Source organism: Lissotriton helveticus, chromosome 1_1, assembly GCF_964261635.1.
Source record: "Lissotriton helveticus chromosome 1_1, aLisHel1.1, whole genome shotgun sequence".
Taxonomy (NCBI): Eukaryota; Metazoa; Chordata; class Amphibia; order Caudata; family Salamandridae; genus Lissotriton; species Lissotriton helveticus.
In genome coordinates, this window is record NC_136057.1 from 1,713,738,927 (window position 1) to 1,713,756,826 (window position 17,900).

Sequence of the window (17,900 nt, forward strand, 5' to 3'; positions counted from 1 at the left end):
CAATGAGTGGTGCACGCTGCAGTGTCATCCTGACAAGAGCCCTGGCACGTTTTACAAATTAAGCACTGGAGGATCCCCGAGTCGCATGGGGTGAGAGTGTAGGGGGAAGGGGTGTGGGTGTTGGGGAGGGGGATGGGGATGGGGGGTTGGAGGATTTTGCAAAGCCCACACATTCTTTGAAAAGAGCAACATTGAAGAAAAAAAGCAACCAGTGGAATGTTTTCGGGGGGGAAAGTGGTATCTGTGTTCTGCTCGTGAAATTTCTTTGCGGGTAGAATTCTAATGTTTTCCGTTTCACACATCGAGAGATGCTGATATGCTTAATTCTAGGATTAACCTCACATCCTAAACCAAACCACACATTCTAGCCCCTTAAATCACTAGTCTAGATGGTTTTCTCGAAAGAAAATCTCTGGGGCACCAATTATGAGCCCCACTAATGCGAGTAAGATATTTACCACAATCTATAAATATTGCGGGTGAGGTATTTATCACATGCAGGAAATATCTAATATTTCGACTTTTCTGTTGGAAAATGGGTAAAAACAGGTGGAATTCAGAGCTTATAACTATGAATTCCACCTGTATTTACACAGCATTTTATTCTGGTAAATTTTGCAGGTTTGACGTGCTGCAGTTTACTGGCATAAAATAGCGGGGAGAGCTGCAATAGCAGCAAGCCTGGGAACTCCAATACGCTCAGTAACATCAGTTGAAGGCCCACTTGTAATTAGGACTTTAATGGCTGGGTTGGACAGCAGGCAAACCATTTCCAGAGAGGGATTAATGGGACAGGATATAATGCAACATGACAGTCCAACACTAAACATGAAAAAACAAATGCCCAGCAACAAACTTAGAAATAAAATGACCTTATCATTATTAAACACAAATACATTTTAATTTAATAATGTATGTCTGATATGGTGTTTGTGTGTCTCGTAGAAGGGGGACCCAGGAAGAGTCGTGCGCGAGCCGGTCTCTCCCTGGGTAGGTTCGCGCGAGGGCTGGCCACGGGGTGCAGGTGGCAATTAGTTAGTGGTAGCGCGGGGCGGAGGGCATAAATAGAGGCAGAAAGGGCGGGAAGGGAACTGTGCCGGCGGGAGGCGGGACACACTTCCCTCTTTTTTCTCTTTTCCAGGTCCCTTTAGGTTTTAGGTGCTTTGGGTACTGCCAAAGATGTTTTTAGGCTTGCCACGCTAAGACAGGTCTAGGTTCATTTTCTTTTAGTTGGTAGGCGGGTTTTTATGGGGGGTGGGCAGCCTGGAGCGGGTTGGTCCATCCTCAAAGGGCAGTTAAAGGAAAGGAGGGGGGTATTCAACAAGAGTCAGTTACTTCTGGGTTTGTTTGGGTTAACTTGGTGGGGGTTTCCTCTTTAGTAAGGATGCTAAGACAAGCTGAAGGAATTTTTGGTTTATTAAATAATGAATTGAAAGATGTTTGATCAGAATTTTATTTGCACCTGTCTTAATAAAGTGGCCTTTCTTGCTAACCAAGAAGTTGTGGACAGTGAGTTCTTGCGCGAGCTTACAGGCGCTTTACGGAGTGAGAGGTGTGGAGGCCAGGTTGTGAGGATGAGCCACTGTTTCAAGTCTTCATGTATTAAGGCGGTCAGAAAAAAGGTGGTCTTTCAGGCCTTTTTGGAGTCTGGAAGTTGTCTTTAGTCTGAGGTGAGAGCGCCTAGAACAGCTTGGTGCCTTTCTATGCAGAACTCTATGTATTAGGTGCAGGGCCTTGAAGTGTTCATTTTCCCTGATGTTGAGATGTGTGACACAATCAGTGCACAAATAATGTGGTTGACCATTGCAAACCAACGACAATGTGGGCCTCAATTTCCAAACTCTTTGGAGTTCGCCATTTGTACAGGCGGATTGTGTAGATGGCACTGTGGTAACCTAAAAGTGAATGTACTCCTGCAACAATAAGGAGATCATACAGTGCAGGGAAAGAAGGAGGCAGACCCAAATCAAAAAGTCCAGAGACTCTGTCACAGATTGTGGGACAAAATGGTGATGACACATTTGACGTAGACAATTAAGCCCTCCCGACGCTGAAAAACGAATCCAATATTTTATTATGTATTCTGTTGGCTAAAGTTGGGAGTTCATGGATGGAGGCTGTTAGGACTAGAAAAAAGATCTGTGTCTTACATTTGTTAATGTAAATCTTGTTGAATGTAAGACAGTCAGGCTCCAATTTGCTTCCAAACTTTCTGTCAACCCTCTCGTTTCAGGTGTAGCTGAGTCATGTCAGCATATTCATCACAGCCGAGGATTTAAACATTCGCATTTGTTTTGTTTTTTGTTTTTCCTGTTGGGCATTTGATATCGCCACGCAGTGGGTGATTATAGGGCTATCCATTGACGCTGTGAGGTGCCTGGTGATGAGTTTCCTCTCCCACAGCTTGGTAAGAGGTACAGTGTGAATGAATAGTAAGAATGGCTAAACACAGCGACTGATAGCAGCATTGCGCTGTTGAGTGTCAGTGACACGGGTTGAATTCACTTTGATTATGCACGCACAAGAATGTGGATAATGGCAGTATGCGACAATGATCGCCACAACACCATATTTTGCCACCTATATAAGTGTGGTAAAATTAAACAAGTGTCATAATCACATACCAAGTAGGGATGATTGAGGATGTGTTTTTCACACAGTGTTGACAACACAGGTGCATCAGTAAGCACATCACACTTGGGAAGCATTTAAATGTATTCAGTGAATGATACACTATGATTTTCTTTCTTGTTTTTGTTTCTATTTACAGATGGAGTGAAAAGAGGAATTAAAAAAGATAAACAATCTTTTTATAAAGAAATAAAGACCAACTACCTGCCCTTTTATAAACAGCAGTATAGGGAATCTTCTTCTGCATTTTCCAGGGAGGGTGTTTTTTTGCCCTGAAGAAAGTCCAGGACCCATTTAGGCCCATACTGGACTGAAACATGTTGGCATTAGAGTCATAGGACCATAACAACTCCCATTAACCCCCCATTTTTATGTTTCTGCCTGCAGTTTTTTAATCTTTAAATCACCCTGGTCACATTATTACCAAGAGCTCCCTGAAATACGGTCAAGCCCTCCCTGACTTTTAGGCGTCAGGGTGACCCAATGATGAAGCATGACACCACTAGAGTGTTTTTCAGGTAATTAAAACAAAAATAATTGTTTCCTTCCCCAATCCCTAGTGGGTCTCCTCACAATACGACTTCCCATTGGTACCTTATCAGGGTCTATTATAGAAGAAACATGGTCTTCATCCGCGCATCCAAGAGTACTTATCAGGAGAGTGTACTCCCTCATGAGATTTCTTCTCGGCCCTTACGGTATAGGGAAAGGGCCCTTTCCCTATTTTGCCATAGTTGTGTTAGGGTTTGGTATCAAACACCTTATCTTAATAAAGCCATTCTGATGTCAGTACTAGATTTATTATGGCATGCTGTCAGAGGGCACCTTAGAGGTGCCCCCTGAAAATCTACCGATCTCTAGTGTGGTGACTGACTGCTCCTGTCCAGCCTGCCACTGAAGGCTCGTTTCTGACTTCCTGGAGGTGAGAGACCACGTTCTCTGAGGTCAGAAACAATGCCCATTCTGGCCGGAGGTGTTCCCACCTACTCCAAGCAGGATGGCTGGTAATCAGCATATAAAGGCAGGAGGCTTCAAAGGCTTCTGCCGCCTTTGATATGCAACCCCAGTTTCCCCCAGACAAGGGAAATGCCACCCATTTCGGCAGAAGTACAGGTGGGAAAATTAGTTAGTCAGGAGGCGTGTTCACTATCAGACTAATTACTCCCCTAAGGTGGGCTACCTGAAGTGAAGAGGAAAAGTAGACTTCCACCATCTTGGTTTTTGGTGAAATTAGATACACTGGGTCAGGGTTATGCCCACTCCCCACAGGAAATGGTCATATAGGGGGTGTAGGCACCAGCCGCGGCCCATGCAGGCAAGAGAGGTGTGGCTGGGATGGGGGGGTTTCGACTGACAATGACAAGGGAAAATTAAATAAATAATTGATTCTCCCTAGTCATCATCCATCGAAATACCACCCCACCCGGCCCCACCGATCCGCCGATCTTACCTGCACGGGCCACGGCTGTTAGGCACCCCAAGGATAAATAGCTCATTGGCTACTACCCTTAACGCCCCTTAATGCCCCTAAATTGAGTATTTAGATGGCACTCCAGACACCAAGAACTCAGATCTGATGGACACAAGAAGAGGAGGACAGAGAGGAGTGAAAAAGCAAGAACCGAGTTGCAGGACTTTATGGCGCCAAAACCCTGTCTACCTTCCCCAACAATTGCAATAAACTGATTTGTCCCACCTCTGTGCATCTGCCAAGAACCCCAGTGGAATACTAGCGCCAAGACGCCCCCGGCCATTCGTGCGCTGTATACATTATAAAATCAAATCAAAATCAAATCAAATCAAATCAAATCAAATCAAATCAATCAAATCAAATCAAATACCAGCACTTCCAAATTGCCAGCAATCTACCTTGGAGTAGAGAATCTACTCTCGTGCAGCTTTCAGGCACCTAGCAGGAAAGTCTGTTTCACTGTTCTGCTGCCCTCCCAGTTCCACCGAAGCCCTGTGCTTCATGGGAACAGTCCAGCCCGAATTGCCAAGCCATGTTTTCCCTGGACATGGAAACAAGCATCCTGGGACCAGTTTTGGGCTAACTGTCCTCATCAGCCTGGCTAGCTTGAATCCAGTGGCAAAGTGAGCAAGGGACCCTCTTCTGGGCATACCCTGCCAACTTAGGGCGAACAAAGCAAATACAAGGAGATGATGGACGGAGTGCTGAAACTTTTTAGACACTCACCCACAGTCACAGATCTGGGATGAGTCCATCAACCGGTCCTAGGATGCTTGTTTCCGGTCCAGGGAGGACCTAGCTTGGCAGTTCGGGCTGGACTGTTCCCATGAGGCACAAGGTCAGGAGTGATTTGCAAATGGCCAGGTCTAAACTGGGGTGGCATGGTGAGCAAAAGAATGATGATCTCTTGACTGGGGGTGAATGTTTTGATTTGTTCTGCATTTCGTCCATCAAATTTTTTTTTTGCAGAGTTTTATATAGCGCGAACTAGACCCGAACCGAATCAGGTATCAGAGCGCTTTACGTAGCACCAGTTACATTACATGAGGACACACATTAATTTTTTTAGGCACGGGGAGATTAAGTGATTTGCCCAGAATGACAGGAGGTTTTTGGGCGTCGTTACCGAGACTCGAACCCAGATCCCCAGGTCGGAGGTCGAGCGCCCTAGCCATTAGGCCAACTCCTCTCCTCTCAATTGTGTGTCTTTTGCAAAATCCCAGAATCCACAGATGAGACCTTACTATGGTGACATGGCGTCATTGCCGGACGCTATTACCTGACCCATGGGCCTGGACAGGAAGTGTAGAGAGGGGCAGGACATTCCAGCGCAGGGAAAGATGGGGAGAGGTGAGTTCCTCCAGGAGTGGAAAAATGAGGACCAGACAGGGCACACTGAAAATAATGAATGGAATAACACTATAACTGTGTCCACTTGTCTGTTCATACTGCACCGGGACACTACATCTTGATACTGCCGAACCTGGGGGGTGATAAATGTATCTGCTTGGTGGCAATGCCTTTCTTCAAGTAAGTGCCCAGTGGACCATTTTCCCTTCGTCTGACTGCTGGGAGGAAACCTCTGTGGTTGTATCCTTGGGGAGGGCTGAGGTCCATAAGACTACCACTAAACTGTTGGGTTACCTGCCAGTGCATCCCTATACATTGTCCATCACGAGACCAGCAAAAGCAGTGCTTAATTTGAGCCGCTGGTTCCGGTGCTCAGCACCAGCACTTAATTGTCAGCACTGTTGCTTGGAACAGCCTGCAACTAGGCGGCAAGAGCTAGGTAAGTTAGAGAATACCACAACAACAGTTAATTACTAATGCTAAATTCATTTAAAATGACTATTACCTGTCGGCCAAGCCATTATTTTAGCTTGGGGGCCTGAAATAATCCCAATTGTCACACTTTTAGGAGTGTGATGGCTAATAGTTGTGTTGATACTGTCGTTAGCAGAATAGCAAGGCAATGTGTGGTGGAAGCTGCAGTGAATGCCTGAAAAGAGTATTGAGTCACTGAGCAAAAGGTTAGGCTAATCCCAGGTGGCTTGTCCACACTCAGTACATAGTCCCTGCTCCACCGTGCAGATGAAGCCAAGTCTGTGCATTGGTGGTGGTGGCTTGTGTGATTCACCGACTGCAGTCTCCAGACATCACTGTTGAGCTGAGTATGCTGGCGGTCTTTGCTGGCCAGCGTTAGATAAAGACCACAGCAGTAGGTATATGTACTGTACAGGCAACCCATCTGAGACTAAGATCTCAAATATTTATGATTAGACAATTAATTCACTTTATGGTTAGAGTGCTTACCTATGATGCCGGTAAATGTGCTGTAACGAAGGCCAAAAAACCCCCGTAAACTAACCTCGCCTGCCCGGTCCGGTCCTGTGTCACGTCCCTCTGAATCCCAGAGAGCAGACAGCCTCCCTCTCCTCCCCATAGCCAATCACAATGATGCAATGGCAGCATTGTGATTGGCTGGGACACCAACCGCACAGGCGTCTATGAGGAGGCCGCTTTCTCCATGTAGGATAGCATGCTACCTACATGGAGAAAACAGAGTTGACTGGTTTGGTCTGCTCTGGGGCCAACCAAACTGTCAGGGCCCACAATTGTGGGCAAGCCACTCCCCCCCTGCCCTGTATTCATAATACCATTTTATGTTTCTGCTTCTAGCACTGCGAGAAAGCCCACATGGAGGAGCCGCCCCAGCCAAGATATCACTGTGGGAAACAGTGCCTCTGCTAGGGTTCTCCAACCCTTTATTATGAGTCATATTTACTTAGCTCTGCAAGTTATAAGCCTCTAATGTACCCACAACTAAACAATGCACCTTGTCTGAATGTGTGTGGGCCTGATGGGAACCAGTCAGAGAAGAGAGATTAGTCATTTGTTGTGCAGTTGTGGCTCAAAGTAATCTGCTGACTAAGAGGCAACACTCCAAACTAGCTCCTGTGGTGCTTTGGAGAGCAGTTCAGAGTGCCATACAACATTTTATTTTTACATTTCCAGAGGCTATTTTTGCATTCTGGTGCCCTCTTGTGGCTGCATCAAAAGGCCACAGCGTGCAATGGGCTTTATAGACCATAGGCCCTGTCAGAGTCTTACCCACCCTAAATCTCAGCGATCTTTCCGTCAGATGTGTGGACACAGACTTGGCGAGTGCTGTTTAGCAACAGATGCACACATCAAGGCTAAAAATCCAATATACATGCTGTGCTTGTGAGGTCAGGGGCTGGTGAGTGCATAGCGAGTGCATTGTGAGCAGTGGCGTAGCTAGATGTACTTCCACCCGGGGCGGCCCCTAAGTTTGCCGCCCGGGTGCAGGTAAGAGTGGGTGTGGGGGTCGTGTTCACCTGGGGCTGGCGGCCAGCGTGTTCCAGGGGAGGGAGAAGTGGTTTCGGACGACTTGTTCTCGGCCTGGGAGGATGGTGGTAGTCGACAGACATGACTCTCGCTGCCCTAAACACAGTGCCACCTGGGGCAGGCCGCCCCTCCCTAGCTATGCCACTGATTGTGCGCGCATAGTGAAGAGTTGCTGGTGTGTGCATTGACAATTCAGAGACAAAGGGGTGCAAGTAGCAGGGAGTAAGGGCATGGAGTTTCACCTCAGTAGTAGGCACATGGGATTTATACACACCAGGAGTGTTAAGATCAACTAGTGCTGATCTTCAATAAATAAATAAAGTGGTGGTGGGGCAACAATTTTGCACTTTGAGAACCGGACATGTTTGGAAGCCCAATAGGTCGGGGTTTAATGTACTAAGACATGGAAAAGGCATATGTGCATGCCTGTTCTTTCATACATTAACACATAAAGCCAGCTCTTTTATCTGCCCCAATGCATTCCCCTGAGACACAAAGCACTGCTGGAGCTCAGAGTGTGTACACTACACCTGCAAGCATCAGATTTCTGTAAGATGGTTGGTATCAAGCGAGTCCTATGCATGTCTGAGGAAATAGCGTAGGAAGGCTGCCATGGGCTCTTTTGCAAGCAGGGGAAATGTCCACTTTGAACACTGGTGTGGTACTAAATTTATTTATTTTTATTTTGAAAGTTTTATATAGCGCGAACAAGATGTTTGCAGATAACAGAGCGCTTTACAAAGGCCAGGGGTAAGTCATTGGTAGGGTGGGTACAAGAGGGAGCATGGTTAGGGAGGTAGGTCATCAATGCAAGTAGTACAAATAAGAGGGAGCATGAACAATCAGGTAGGTCAATAGTACAAGTAAAACACATGTGCAAAGGGATCAAACAGGTAGTACAAATCGACGCAGAGTCTTAAAAGATCAAAAGTATCAGTTCAAGTGTATTTAGCCATGAGGATAGCTTTAAGTTCTTTCCTAAAGAGAAGAGTGGAGGAGATGAGCCTGGTTTCAGGAGGGAGTGAGTTCCAGATCCTAGGCGCCATTCCTGAGAAGGAGCGTTTGTAAGTTTTTTCCTTCCGGAATCTTCGAGGCTTCAGCAGAAGATTGTTTGTGCTTCTTGTGGTTCTGGAGCCGCCGGAAATTGTCAGCTTCTGAGTGAGGTAGCCGGGTGAGTTCAGGTGTATAGCCTTGTGCGTCATGCAGGCAATTTTCAGATGAATTCTGGCTTCAAAAGGCAGCCAGTTCAGGGATTTAAAGTCAGGGGAGATATGAGAGTGTTTTTTAGATCCAGTGATGAGTCTCGCTGCTGCGTTTAGTGAAGCTCTTAGGGGTGCAGTTGTAATTAGGGGGAGACCGCAGAGGGCGATGCTGCCGTAGTCTATGCGAGGGTTGACTAGTGCTTGTACTGCAGTTTGGAAGTCTTTGGCTGGGAGGAATGGTTTAAGTTTCCTCAAGGTATTTATTTGGAAGTTCGCTCCCTTAGTTGCCTTACTGATATGCTGCTGCATGTTGAGATTGGCGTCAAGTGTTATGCCTAAGTATTTTGCTGAATCCACGATGGTCGGTTGGACATTGAGTGCAGTTAGGTGTTTAAGCCAGGTTTGAGTGGTAGAGATTTTCGCGGGGGTGAGATCAGAAGGAACTCAGTTTTCATAGCATTGAGTTTGGGGGGGTTATCGGCCAGCCAGGATTGGGTGCTTCTGATCGTTGAGTTCAGACGCATAATGTCATTGGAGGATTGTAGTTTGAGATATAGCTGAGTGTCATCGGCGTACATGTGAAAGTTTACATTGGATGCTTGTAGCAAGGTGGTGAGAGGTTCCATAACTAGGTTGAACAAAGTTGGGGATAGGCAGGATCCTTGGGGGACACCTAACGATACAGGTACTGGAGAGGACATCAAGTTGTTGCTCTTGAATTTCTGAGACCTGTTGTGTAGAAAGGAGGTGAACTACTGAAGAACAGTCCCAGAAAGACCCATTCTTGTGTTTAAGAGTTCGAGTAAGTTCTCATGTTTCACAGTGTTGAATGCTGAAGAGAGATCAAGAAGGATGAGGAGGCAGGTATCAATTTGATCTAAAATTTGGAGGGCGTCGTCAATTATGTGAGTCATAGCAGTTTCGGTACTGTGCCCTGCTCGGAAGCCTGATTGATGAGGGTTGAGGAGATCGAACTGTTCTATGTGCTTTGTCAATTGTAGTTGCATGCATTTTTCCAACAGTTTGGCGAGAGTGGGAATGTTGGTAATAGGACGGTAGTTGTTTAGATCAGTGGGGTCGGCTGTTGGTTTCTTTAGTAAAGGAGTAACTTGTCCAACTTTGAGGGAGTCAGGGAGGGTTCCTTGTTGAAGTGAGCTATTGAATTTTAGTCCAGAGTGGGAGGAGCAAAGGGGTGAAGTCTTTTACAGCGTTAGCATGAAGAGGGTCAGTAAGGTGATTGGATGGTTTCAGGGTGCTGAGTAGTCTGTCAATTTCTTCTTCAGAGTAAGTGCCAAAGGATGACCATGTCGCATTGTTTTTTGGCTCATTGGGCATTATGCAGTGGGGGTTGGAGTAAAGGCTTGCGTCAATGAGGAGATTGCTTCATATGTTGTCAGTTTTTTGGGTAAAGAAAGCGGAGAAATCTTCACAGGAAGGTGCATTGCCCATAATGTCGACTGCTTGGGGTTGTTCCTTGTATTGTGATCGGATTAGTTCGAACAGTTTTCTTGGACGGTTTTTTGCTTGGTCGAGCTGGAGTCTGAAGAAATCTGATTTTGAGCGTTTTATTTTCCTGAAGTATGCGTTTCTCTTTTTCTTCAGAATTCTTAGGTGCAGTGCCGAGGGAACAGATCTCCAGGTGCGCTCTGCCATTCACATGGCCCGTCTGTCTTCATTGAGACTCCCGTCGTACCAAGGGTTGGAGATCTTGGTGGAGACTCTTTTCAGTTGCATCGGTGCAGCCTCATTGATTATTGAGGTCATAGCGTTGAGTTAGTGGTCAGTTAAGTACTGAACGTCAGTAACGCCGGTAGGGGGGAGTAGGAGATTGCAGCTGTTAGGGGGTAAAGAGTTTGGATTGAGTTTCTTCAGGTCTCTTTTCCAAACTTTGGGCTTGGAGGATTGGACCGGGTTACGTTTAACTTTTTCATTGATGAAGAATGTGACAATATGGTGATCTTACCAGTCACAGGGTTGGATAGAATCAAGTTGAATAGTGCCTTCTTTGGAAATGATAAGGTCGAGGATGGAGCCTTTATCATGGGTCGGGCTGTTGCAGATTTGGGTGAGGTCAGAAGCGTTAAGGAAATTTTTGAGGCTATTAACCACTGCGTCACTGCAATCATTCCAGTGAAGATTGTAATCGCCAAGGTAAATTTGTGTGTTTTGCCGTCCTGAGTTGATTGAGATTGTGTCCATTAGTTGTTGGGAGAAGGTGACGTTGTCCCCAGGTGGGTGGTAGATGATGTGTAGTGAACATACAGGTTTGTTTTCACTGGTGACATCAAGGCAGATGTATTCACAGGAGGTAAGAGAGGGGGAGGTGACTTTAATAATTGATAGGTTGCTCTTGTAAATGCATGCGATTCCACCGCCTGTCTTGCTGGACCTGTCAAGTCTAATGATGCAGTAGTTGGGGGGGACTAGGATATCCATGATAGGAGTAGAGGATTCAGTTAACCATGTTTCAGTTAGGATGGCTAGGTCAAGGTTCAGAGAAATGATGAGATCAGCGACCTCCGAGGAGTGTCTTTGGGCCGATCTACAGTTGAGAAGTGTGCATTTGAGTCTGGGGGTGAAGAGGGAGGAGGAGGGATCTAGAGTGAGGGGGATTTTTGTGAGGTTGTTGGGGACGGAGCCTCTGTTGTTATGCGTGAGGTGTCTGAGAGGGTTGGAGAGAATCGTAGGAATGGACAAGTGTGTGGTGGCTAAGAGGTTTTGGCGAGCCGGGACATATGTGCGGAGTAGGGTGTGTAAGTCGATGTCCGAAAGAGTCTTGATAGTGCGTCGGGGGCGATTGGAGGTATTGCGAGAGGGGATAGAGGTCCAATGTAGGGGGTGAGTAGGATGTGAGGGGGATATGTTGTTAGGTTGAGAAGTGGTGGTGGGAGGGGGGTGTCTGGGGTGTGTGAGGAGTAACTCTTTGAGGGTGCGGAGTTCTTCTCTCACTTGGTGGAGGGTGGACATGATCATGTCCAACGTGGTGTTGGGTAAGGAGTTGGGGGTGGGCACTGAAGGAGAGCATGTGTCTAGGTTACTGGAGTAGGGGGGGAGAGGGGTGGGGGTGTTAGTGAAGTGGTTGGCGTTGGAGGTGTTATTGGACAGGGAGTCACTGATAGGGCGGGTGCGGCAATTGCGGGACATGTGGAGGCTGGGCGTTGTGGGGGTGGCAGTGTGGTAGAAGGGAGTGAGAGTGGGGGAGAGGTTGAGGGAGGAGTGAGGGCTAGGAGTGGCGGGAGTACAAAGAGTGGGGGGAGATGTTGAGGGGAGAGTGAGGGCTAGGAGTGGCGGGAGTGCAAAGAGTGGGGGGGAGATGTTGAGGGGAGAGTGAGGGCTAGGAGTGGCGGGAGTGCAAAGAGTGGGGGGGAGATGGGTTGGGAGAGAGTCATGTTGTGTGGGGTGCAGTCAGGTGAGGTGGGTTGTTCTGAGAAGCTAGTCGGAAGTGTGGGGTTCTCGTTAAGTGGGAGTCGGGTAGTGGGAGTGGGGGTGGGGGCGTAGGTGGCGGAGGGGCGATCTGCGTCTGGGATTGAGGATTGTGAGGTGTATGTAGCCGGGGGGTGATAGAGTAGAGTATTGGGGGAAGGGAGGGGGTGCGTGTTAGAGGTAGGAGGTGCTGTCAAGTCGAGGATGTTGGGATTGGAGGCCGGAAGGTGTGGGAACTGAGCGTTGGAGATGTATTCTTTGAAAGTAGGGAACAGGTTGTCAAATAGGTCAAGGTTTCTGTCTGTGGATTGAATTAAGATAGTACCGTTATTGTAGATAATAATGGATGCTCTAGCTGGGTAGAGTTGGGATGGTGTGGTGGAAAGTGTTATGCCATGGGCACTTTTCCTGGTGTCGAGATGGTGAGTAAGGTGAGGAATGCTTTTCTCCATTGTGCTCTGCGTATAGTGTAAAGAATGATGTCGGTGCTCTAAGCTCCATTGAAGAGGGAGAAGTAGGTGTCTAAAAAGGGGGTTTCAGGGTGGGACTTTAAACAGTTGTGTTTAAAACGTTTTGCGTTTTTTTTGGAGAGCTCTGGGGGGAATTAATTTTATATGTGTGTTTGCCCGCGGGTTCCATGTTGGACGAGGGGGAAGAGGCAGGAGAGAGGGGCTGTGAGGGTCGCTGTATGAAAAGAGCTATGGTGTTTGCGAGGGGGATGTGGGAGAAAAGTTAAGAAGTGTGTATGGAGGGGTAGATAATTTGACTAGCTTAAGATGGCCGCTTCGTTAGGCATGATGAAGAGATGAGGATTGACTAGTCTAAGATGGCCGCCAAGGAGGAGAGGTAGCAAAGAGTATAGTAGTCCTATGTTTGTTATTCTGTCCTGAGAACCAGGATGCAGACAAGTTTCGAGGAAGTCCTTTTTCTATCTTACTGGGAGGGTAGAGGTGAGTCCTATGTCTATTTTGGAAGTCCAAGGGGAAGGCAGTGCTTTTAGATTAGCTTTGTGGGGGTCTGGCAATTTGTTGTTGCAGATTTATGACCCCAGCCATTTTGGGTGAGAGATCTGTTTTCTGAGGATGTCAGGGAAATGGAGTCGAGTAAATACTACAATTTTATGGCCCCAGCCATTTTGGGCAGAAGGATCAGAAAAGTAAAGTCATGTAAATCCGCTTGAAAAGTGGTGCAAAAATAAAAATGAAAACTCAGCAAGAGGCACGATACCTTGTCATAATCCTGGGATCGTTTTTAGTACGAGATGCTTGATCTGCTGGCTTCAACACGCCCTTTTTCCACGTTGTCGGTGTGTATATTCCTCTTTACCAGTTGAAGGTTCCATAGAAATAAAGAACTCCAATAACAAATGATAGCCGATGGTAGTGCTGTCAGCGTTGTTTTGTTTTATTTAGTGCAGTTCCTGGGGGGGGGCGGGGCTATGAGGCGTCTTCTCTCCGTGTGCATGTGAAATCGCAGCGCGGTCCTCCCGGGGGCCGCCAAGCCGCGACCCAGCCGACCAGGCGCCCAGCTCCCCCAAGCAGCACCGCAGCCCAGCCGCCACTGACCAGGGGCTCCTCCCGGGGGCCGCCAGGCCGCGACCCAGCCGACCTGCCGCCCAGCTCCCCCAAGCAGCACCGCAGCCCAGCCGCCACTGACCAGGGGCTCCTCCGCCACAGCTCCCGGCAAGAGGGGAGAGGCCAGAGCCACCTCCGCCGCGATCCGTGCGATCCTGGGTCAGTGCTTGCCGTCTCCAGGCACCTCCACCGCGATCCGTGCGATCCTGGGTCAGTGCTTGCCGTCTCCACGTCGGTACTCTCCGCAGGGGGGGTAGGTCTCGCCACTTCACTCAGCCCTACGTGTGCAAAGTGCCGACTGGTGACCGCTTCACTCAGCCCTGCGTGTGCAAAGTGCCGACTGGTGACCGCAGCAGCCACGGCAGGCAGTCATGGCAGGCTCCAACCCACCGTCAGGGCACCGGCGAAGCTCTGATGCTCCGCGGGCTAGAAGTGACCGCCCGTGACCGGCGATCGCTGCATCCACGGCAGGCAGGCAGTCATGGCAGGTTCCAGCCCACCTTCAGGGGTACCGCCGAAGATCCGATCAGGGTGTCGGGGCCCCAGACGACAATGCTTCTCCGACGCCCGCCGCCTCCCGATCGACCACGGGCCACTGACAGCGACCAGCTTCTTCGGCGACCGCAACAGCCACAGCAGGTTCTCACCCTCCTTCTTGTGCTCCGCCGATGGTCCGGTGAAAGTGGCAGGCAACCCAGCCGTCAGGGCCCAGGTATGTGTGTTATACCATTCAGTCCAGTTACTTTCAGGTTGCAATCCAGTTACTTGTGTTCCTCGCTCAAGATGAGTGCTATCAGGGATAATTCCAAGAAAGGGATCCCAAGCACTAGGAGCTCCGGACTAGAGCTCCTACCAGGCCAATTATCAGGGTTCAACAGGCCCCTCATCACTCTGGTGCCACTGCACCTGCTGCACCCATGATAGCTACACCCCTGGTCCTATGCAGAGAAAAAAAAGCGTCTTATCTGATTAAAAGTAGCATGAACTGTATAATAATAAAATGCTTCCAAGGAACAAGGGGCTAGATGTAGGTAACTCTAATTTACCGACTCATAAATACCGAATTTTACCGATTCGGTATTTATGAATCGGTAAATTAGAAGGAGGGAGATGTAGGTAATTTTTTATTTTCTTGTACTACACGAGTTTTACACCACTGCTTTTTGTGCAAACCAGGTGCCAAAACATGAAATACATGCATTTTTTTCTCAAATATGTAGTGACTTTTCAATAAACTTAAAATGGCTTTGCACTGCTGTGAGATGAGTGAGGCAATATCGTAAATTACACCTATAGAGTCAGTTCCCATTTTGTTAGCTCTAGGTCAATTTTCCTATAAAAACTACACAGTTACGCCTAAGTCAAACTTGTTTCTTTCTCTCCAAATGAAAGAATGTTGGAAAAAGACGCATGCTGCGACAGAAATTCATCATGGGAATTAGTGTTGGCAGCCGTTAGTGAAGGAGCTGAAGCCATGTAAAAATTACATTTATTCTTGCTATGGTGAGCACTCGCAGCATAAGACACTTCTGCAAGATTAGACTGAGATAGCCAGGAGAGCTGGGTGGGTGGGAAAGTGTGTGCATCACTTTCTGCACCATTTACACAAAAAACCAGCTCCGCTGTAGTTCATGTGTTGTAGCACACCCTGATGTCATTTGGCCGTCAGGGTGGACCCCAATGATGAAGCATGTCACCAACCAAAGTGTGTGCATGCCCATAACCCTGCTGCACCCCTTTAAATGGGCTCCGGTAGCTCCCGTCGGTGCACAACACCTGTACCTGCAGCAAGTGTGAAGCTCATGTTCCTTCCCCAGAACAGATGCCTGGTGCTTGCTCGCAGGAAGATGGAAGTATAGCTAGCAGTATAGGGGAGTATGCAGAGCTTTTGTCCACTGAGGGCACCATAATTGGAGCTCCTCCCTTTGTTTGTGGTGACACCAAACCATATATTAATGGTTGGCGCATATGCAGTAACAGAGGATCCTGCAGAAAATCCCTTCTATTGCACCCTTGAAGATTAGCTGCCCTCATATGCTTTATGCTTTACTCCTCCGTCCACTCACTTTGGAGTTTGACTGTTTTAACCAAGCCAAGGAAGTGAATTTATAAAACGTCAAACTCCTTCAGTATGTGAAGGGTTTACATTCGATGTTCCACGTGAAACGCAATTTCTAATTGGACTAGATCACTTTTACAATTCTATAACATAGCTGCCAACTGGATCTGTCACATGTGCACCACCTTCACTCTAACCCAGTGCTTAATTTGCATTAAAAAAATTGTGCGGGTGACTAAAATGTTTCTTTGGAGATTGGTATCAGCACCATCCACAGCCAGCACCAGCACTGCCCAGTTACACAGTTGAAGGCAGACGTCTGATGAAGGGAACAAAAGAATGGGAGAAATGTGTTGTAAAGTTTACTTTAGTCAATGTAGTCACACCTTCTGCTTCCAAACCCTCAAATAACTCAGTGAAATCTTCAAATGGTTCCCAGTTAACACATGCAGAATGGTCATCCAGCCCTTCGTCACCATCAAGCTGGACTAGCGCAACACACTCTTTCGAAATCTCTAACTGCTAGAAGACTTCAGGCCATACAAAGTGCAGCAGCCAGACACACACTCAGGCTTTCCCCAGTGTTCACATCATTCTGCGCCTCAAAGCCCTCCACTGCCTCCCCGTTCACTAACCCACACTCTTAAAACTGCTTGCACACACATATGAAGTCCTGTGCAACCCCTACTCCGCCTACCTAGATAGCCCCATCAACTTCAACACACCCACCGGACACCTCTGCTCAGCCAGACTCCTGCTCTCACACATCTCCTGCTTACACAGAACCAGAAACAGCCTTCTTCTTTCTCCTACCTCCTGCCCAAAGCCTGGAACAACCTGTTCCTACACATTAGAGTTGCCTTCTCATACTTGAGCTCACAAGAAACCGAAAACTTGGCTGTTTAAACGTCTCTGTGGTGTCTCCCGTTTCACTCATAGTCTCTGTTCTTTTCCATCTCAGTCACACTCTCCACTCATTTATTTCTCTCTTTCTCACTTTTCAGTCCTTATTCTAGCACATGCTTAATTTTCTTTCATTACTGTCTACCTTGTCTCTCACTTTCTCCCTTCAATTGCTTCTCTCAATCCCTCCCCTCTCACTGTCCTCATCCCTCCCACCTTCTCCTCCTCACTCCCTATCAGAAACTGGCCATTTGCAGGATGAACCCAGGTGAGAGGCGCGTGATACTCCCACAGAATATTAGTTGGTCCTGGTTCCTCAGTCCACACAGAACCTCAGGATTTACAGTATGGGAATGAATGCGGAAAGTGCTCAAACCAGCCTGTGAACTGGCTCACCTCAGTCTATGTCTGCGCATGGGGCTCGGCACTGTCTGCGTTAAAGCCCAGTTTCATACTCGGAAGAGGCCTGCAGCATCATGTATGCAGGAACTCATCGCCAGCTCAGTTAAAAAGCAGCCGCGGTCGGTAGGGGAGTACCTGCCGGGGCGGTGACGTGGGGAGGGGGAGGGGCAGGGTGGGGGTTAGTAATGTATGGATAACGGAGGTTTGCAGGTAAGTAAACATTTAAATAAATCAAACGAATTTCGTTGCGCGCACTGCATCCCCAAATGCAAGGCAGTGTGCGGTACTCCCCTACCGACCGCGGCTGTTAAAAAGAAATTACCATGGCTTCACGGTCTCTGCCCTAGCCGTTCATGGGTTCAGCACCATGTATGCAGAGACTTGGCTGGAGCTCCGCTCTATGTGCGGAAGGGAGAGTTCAGCTCGACAAGGTGAAGAGGTCTGATTGTGGCTGAGCACCACTGTCTCTGTATGCACAAGAACCCACGTCTCTCTGAGTAACAACTCTTTCATTGAGAGTGAATGTGAGAATATGTGTTTGAGAGGGTGTATGGATAAGTGAAAGTATGAGGGAGTGAGTGAAGGGGAATGAGTGCGTTACAACAAGTGAATGAGTGACTGGTTGGAGGTTGTGAGAGGGAGGAGAAGTGAGTTGTGGGAGTAGCTGTCAATGGCGGTGCAGTTGCACCAGGGTCCAGAGTGAGTGAGTGTGTGTAAGTGTGTTAGCAAGTGAGAATGAGACCCATTGAGTATGAGTATGTTTGTGTATGAGTAACAGTGAGTGGGTATGAGTATGAAGGGGAATGAGCAAGGGAGAGAATGTGAGTTAGATTGAGTGACGGGAAGAGACTAAGGCCCAGATTTTC

General features: G+C 47.8%; 1 protein-coding gene across 2 annotated transcripts in view; it reads right to left on the reverse strand.

Annotated features, from left to right (window-relative positions):
- ASIC1 (acid sensing ion channel subunit 1) overlaps positions 1 to 17,900 on the reverse strand; it is a 485,621-nt gene that overhangs the window by 154,329 nt on the left and 313,392 nt on the right. The window contains exon 4 of one of the 2 annotated variants that reach the window (XM_078689128.1): positions 8,363 to 8,386. The exons of the other annotated variant lie outside the window; for it this stretch is intronic. Coding sequence (XP_078545254.1) covers positions 8,363 to 8,386 — 24 coding nt within the window. The remainder of the gene's footprint in view (positions 1 to 8,362; positions 8,387 to 17,900) is intronic. 2 annotated transcript variants of the gene reach the window in all.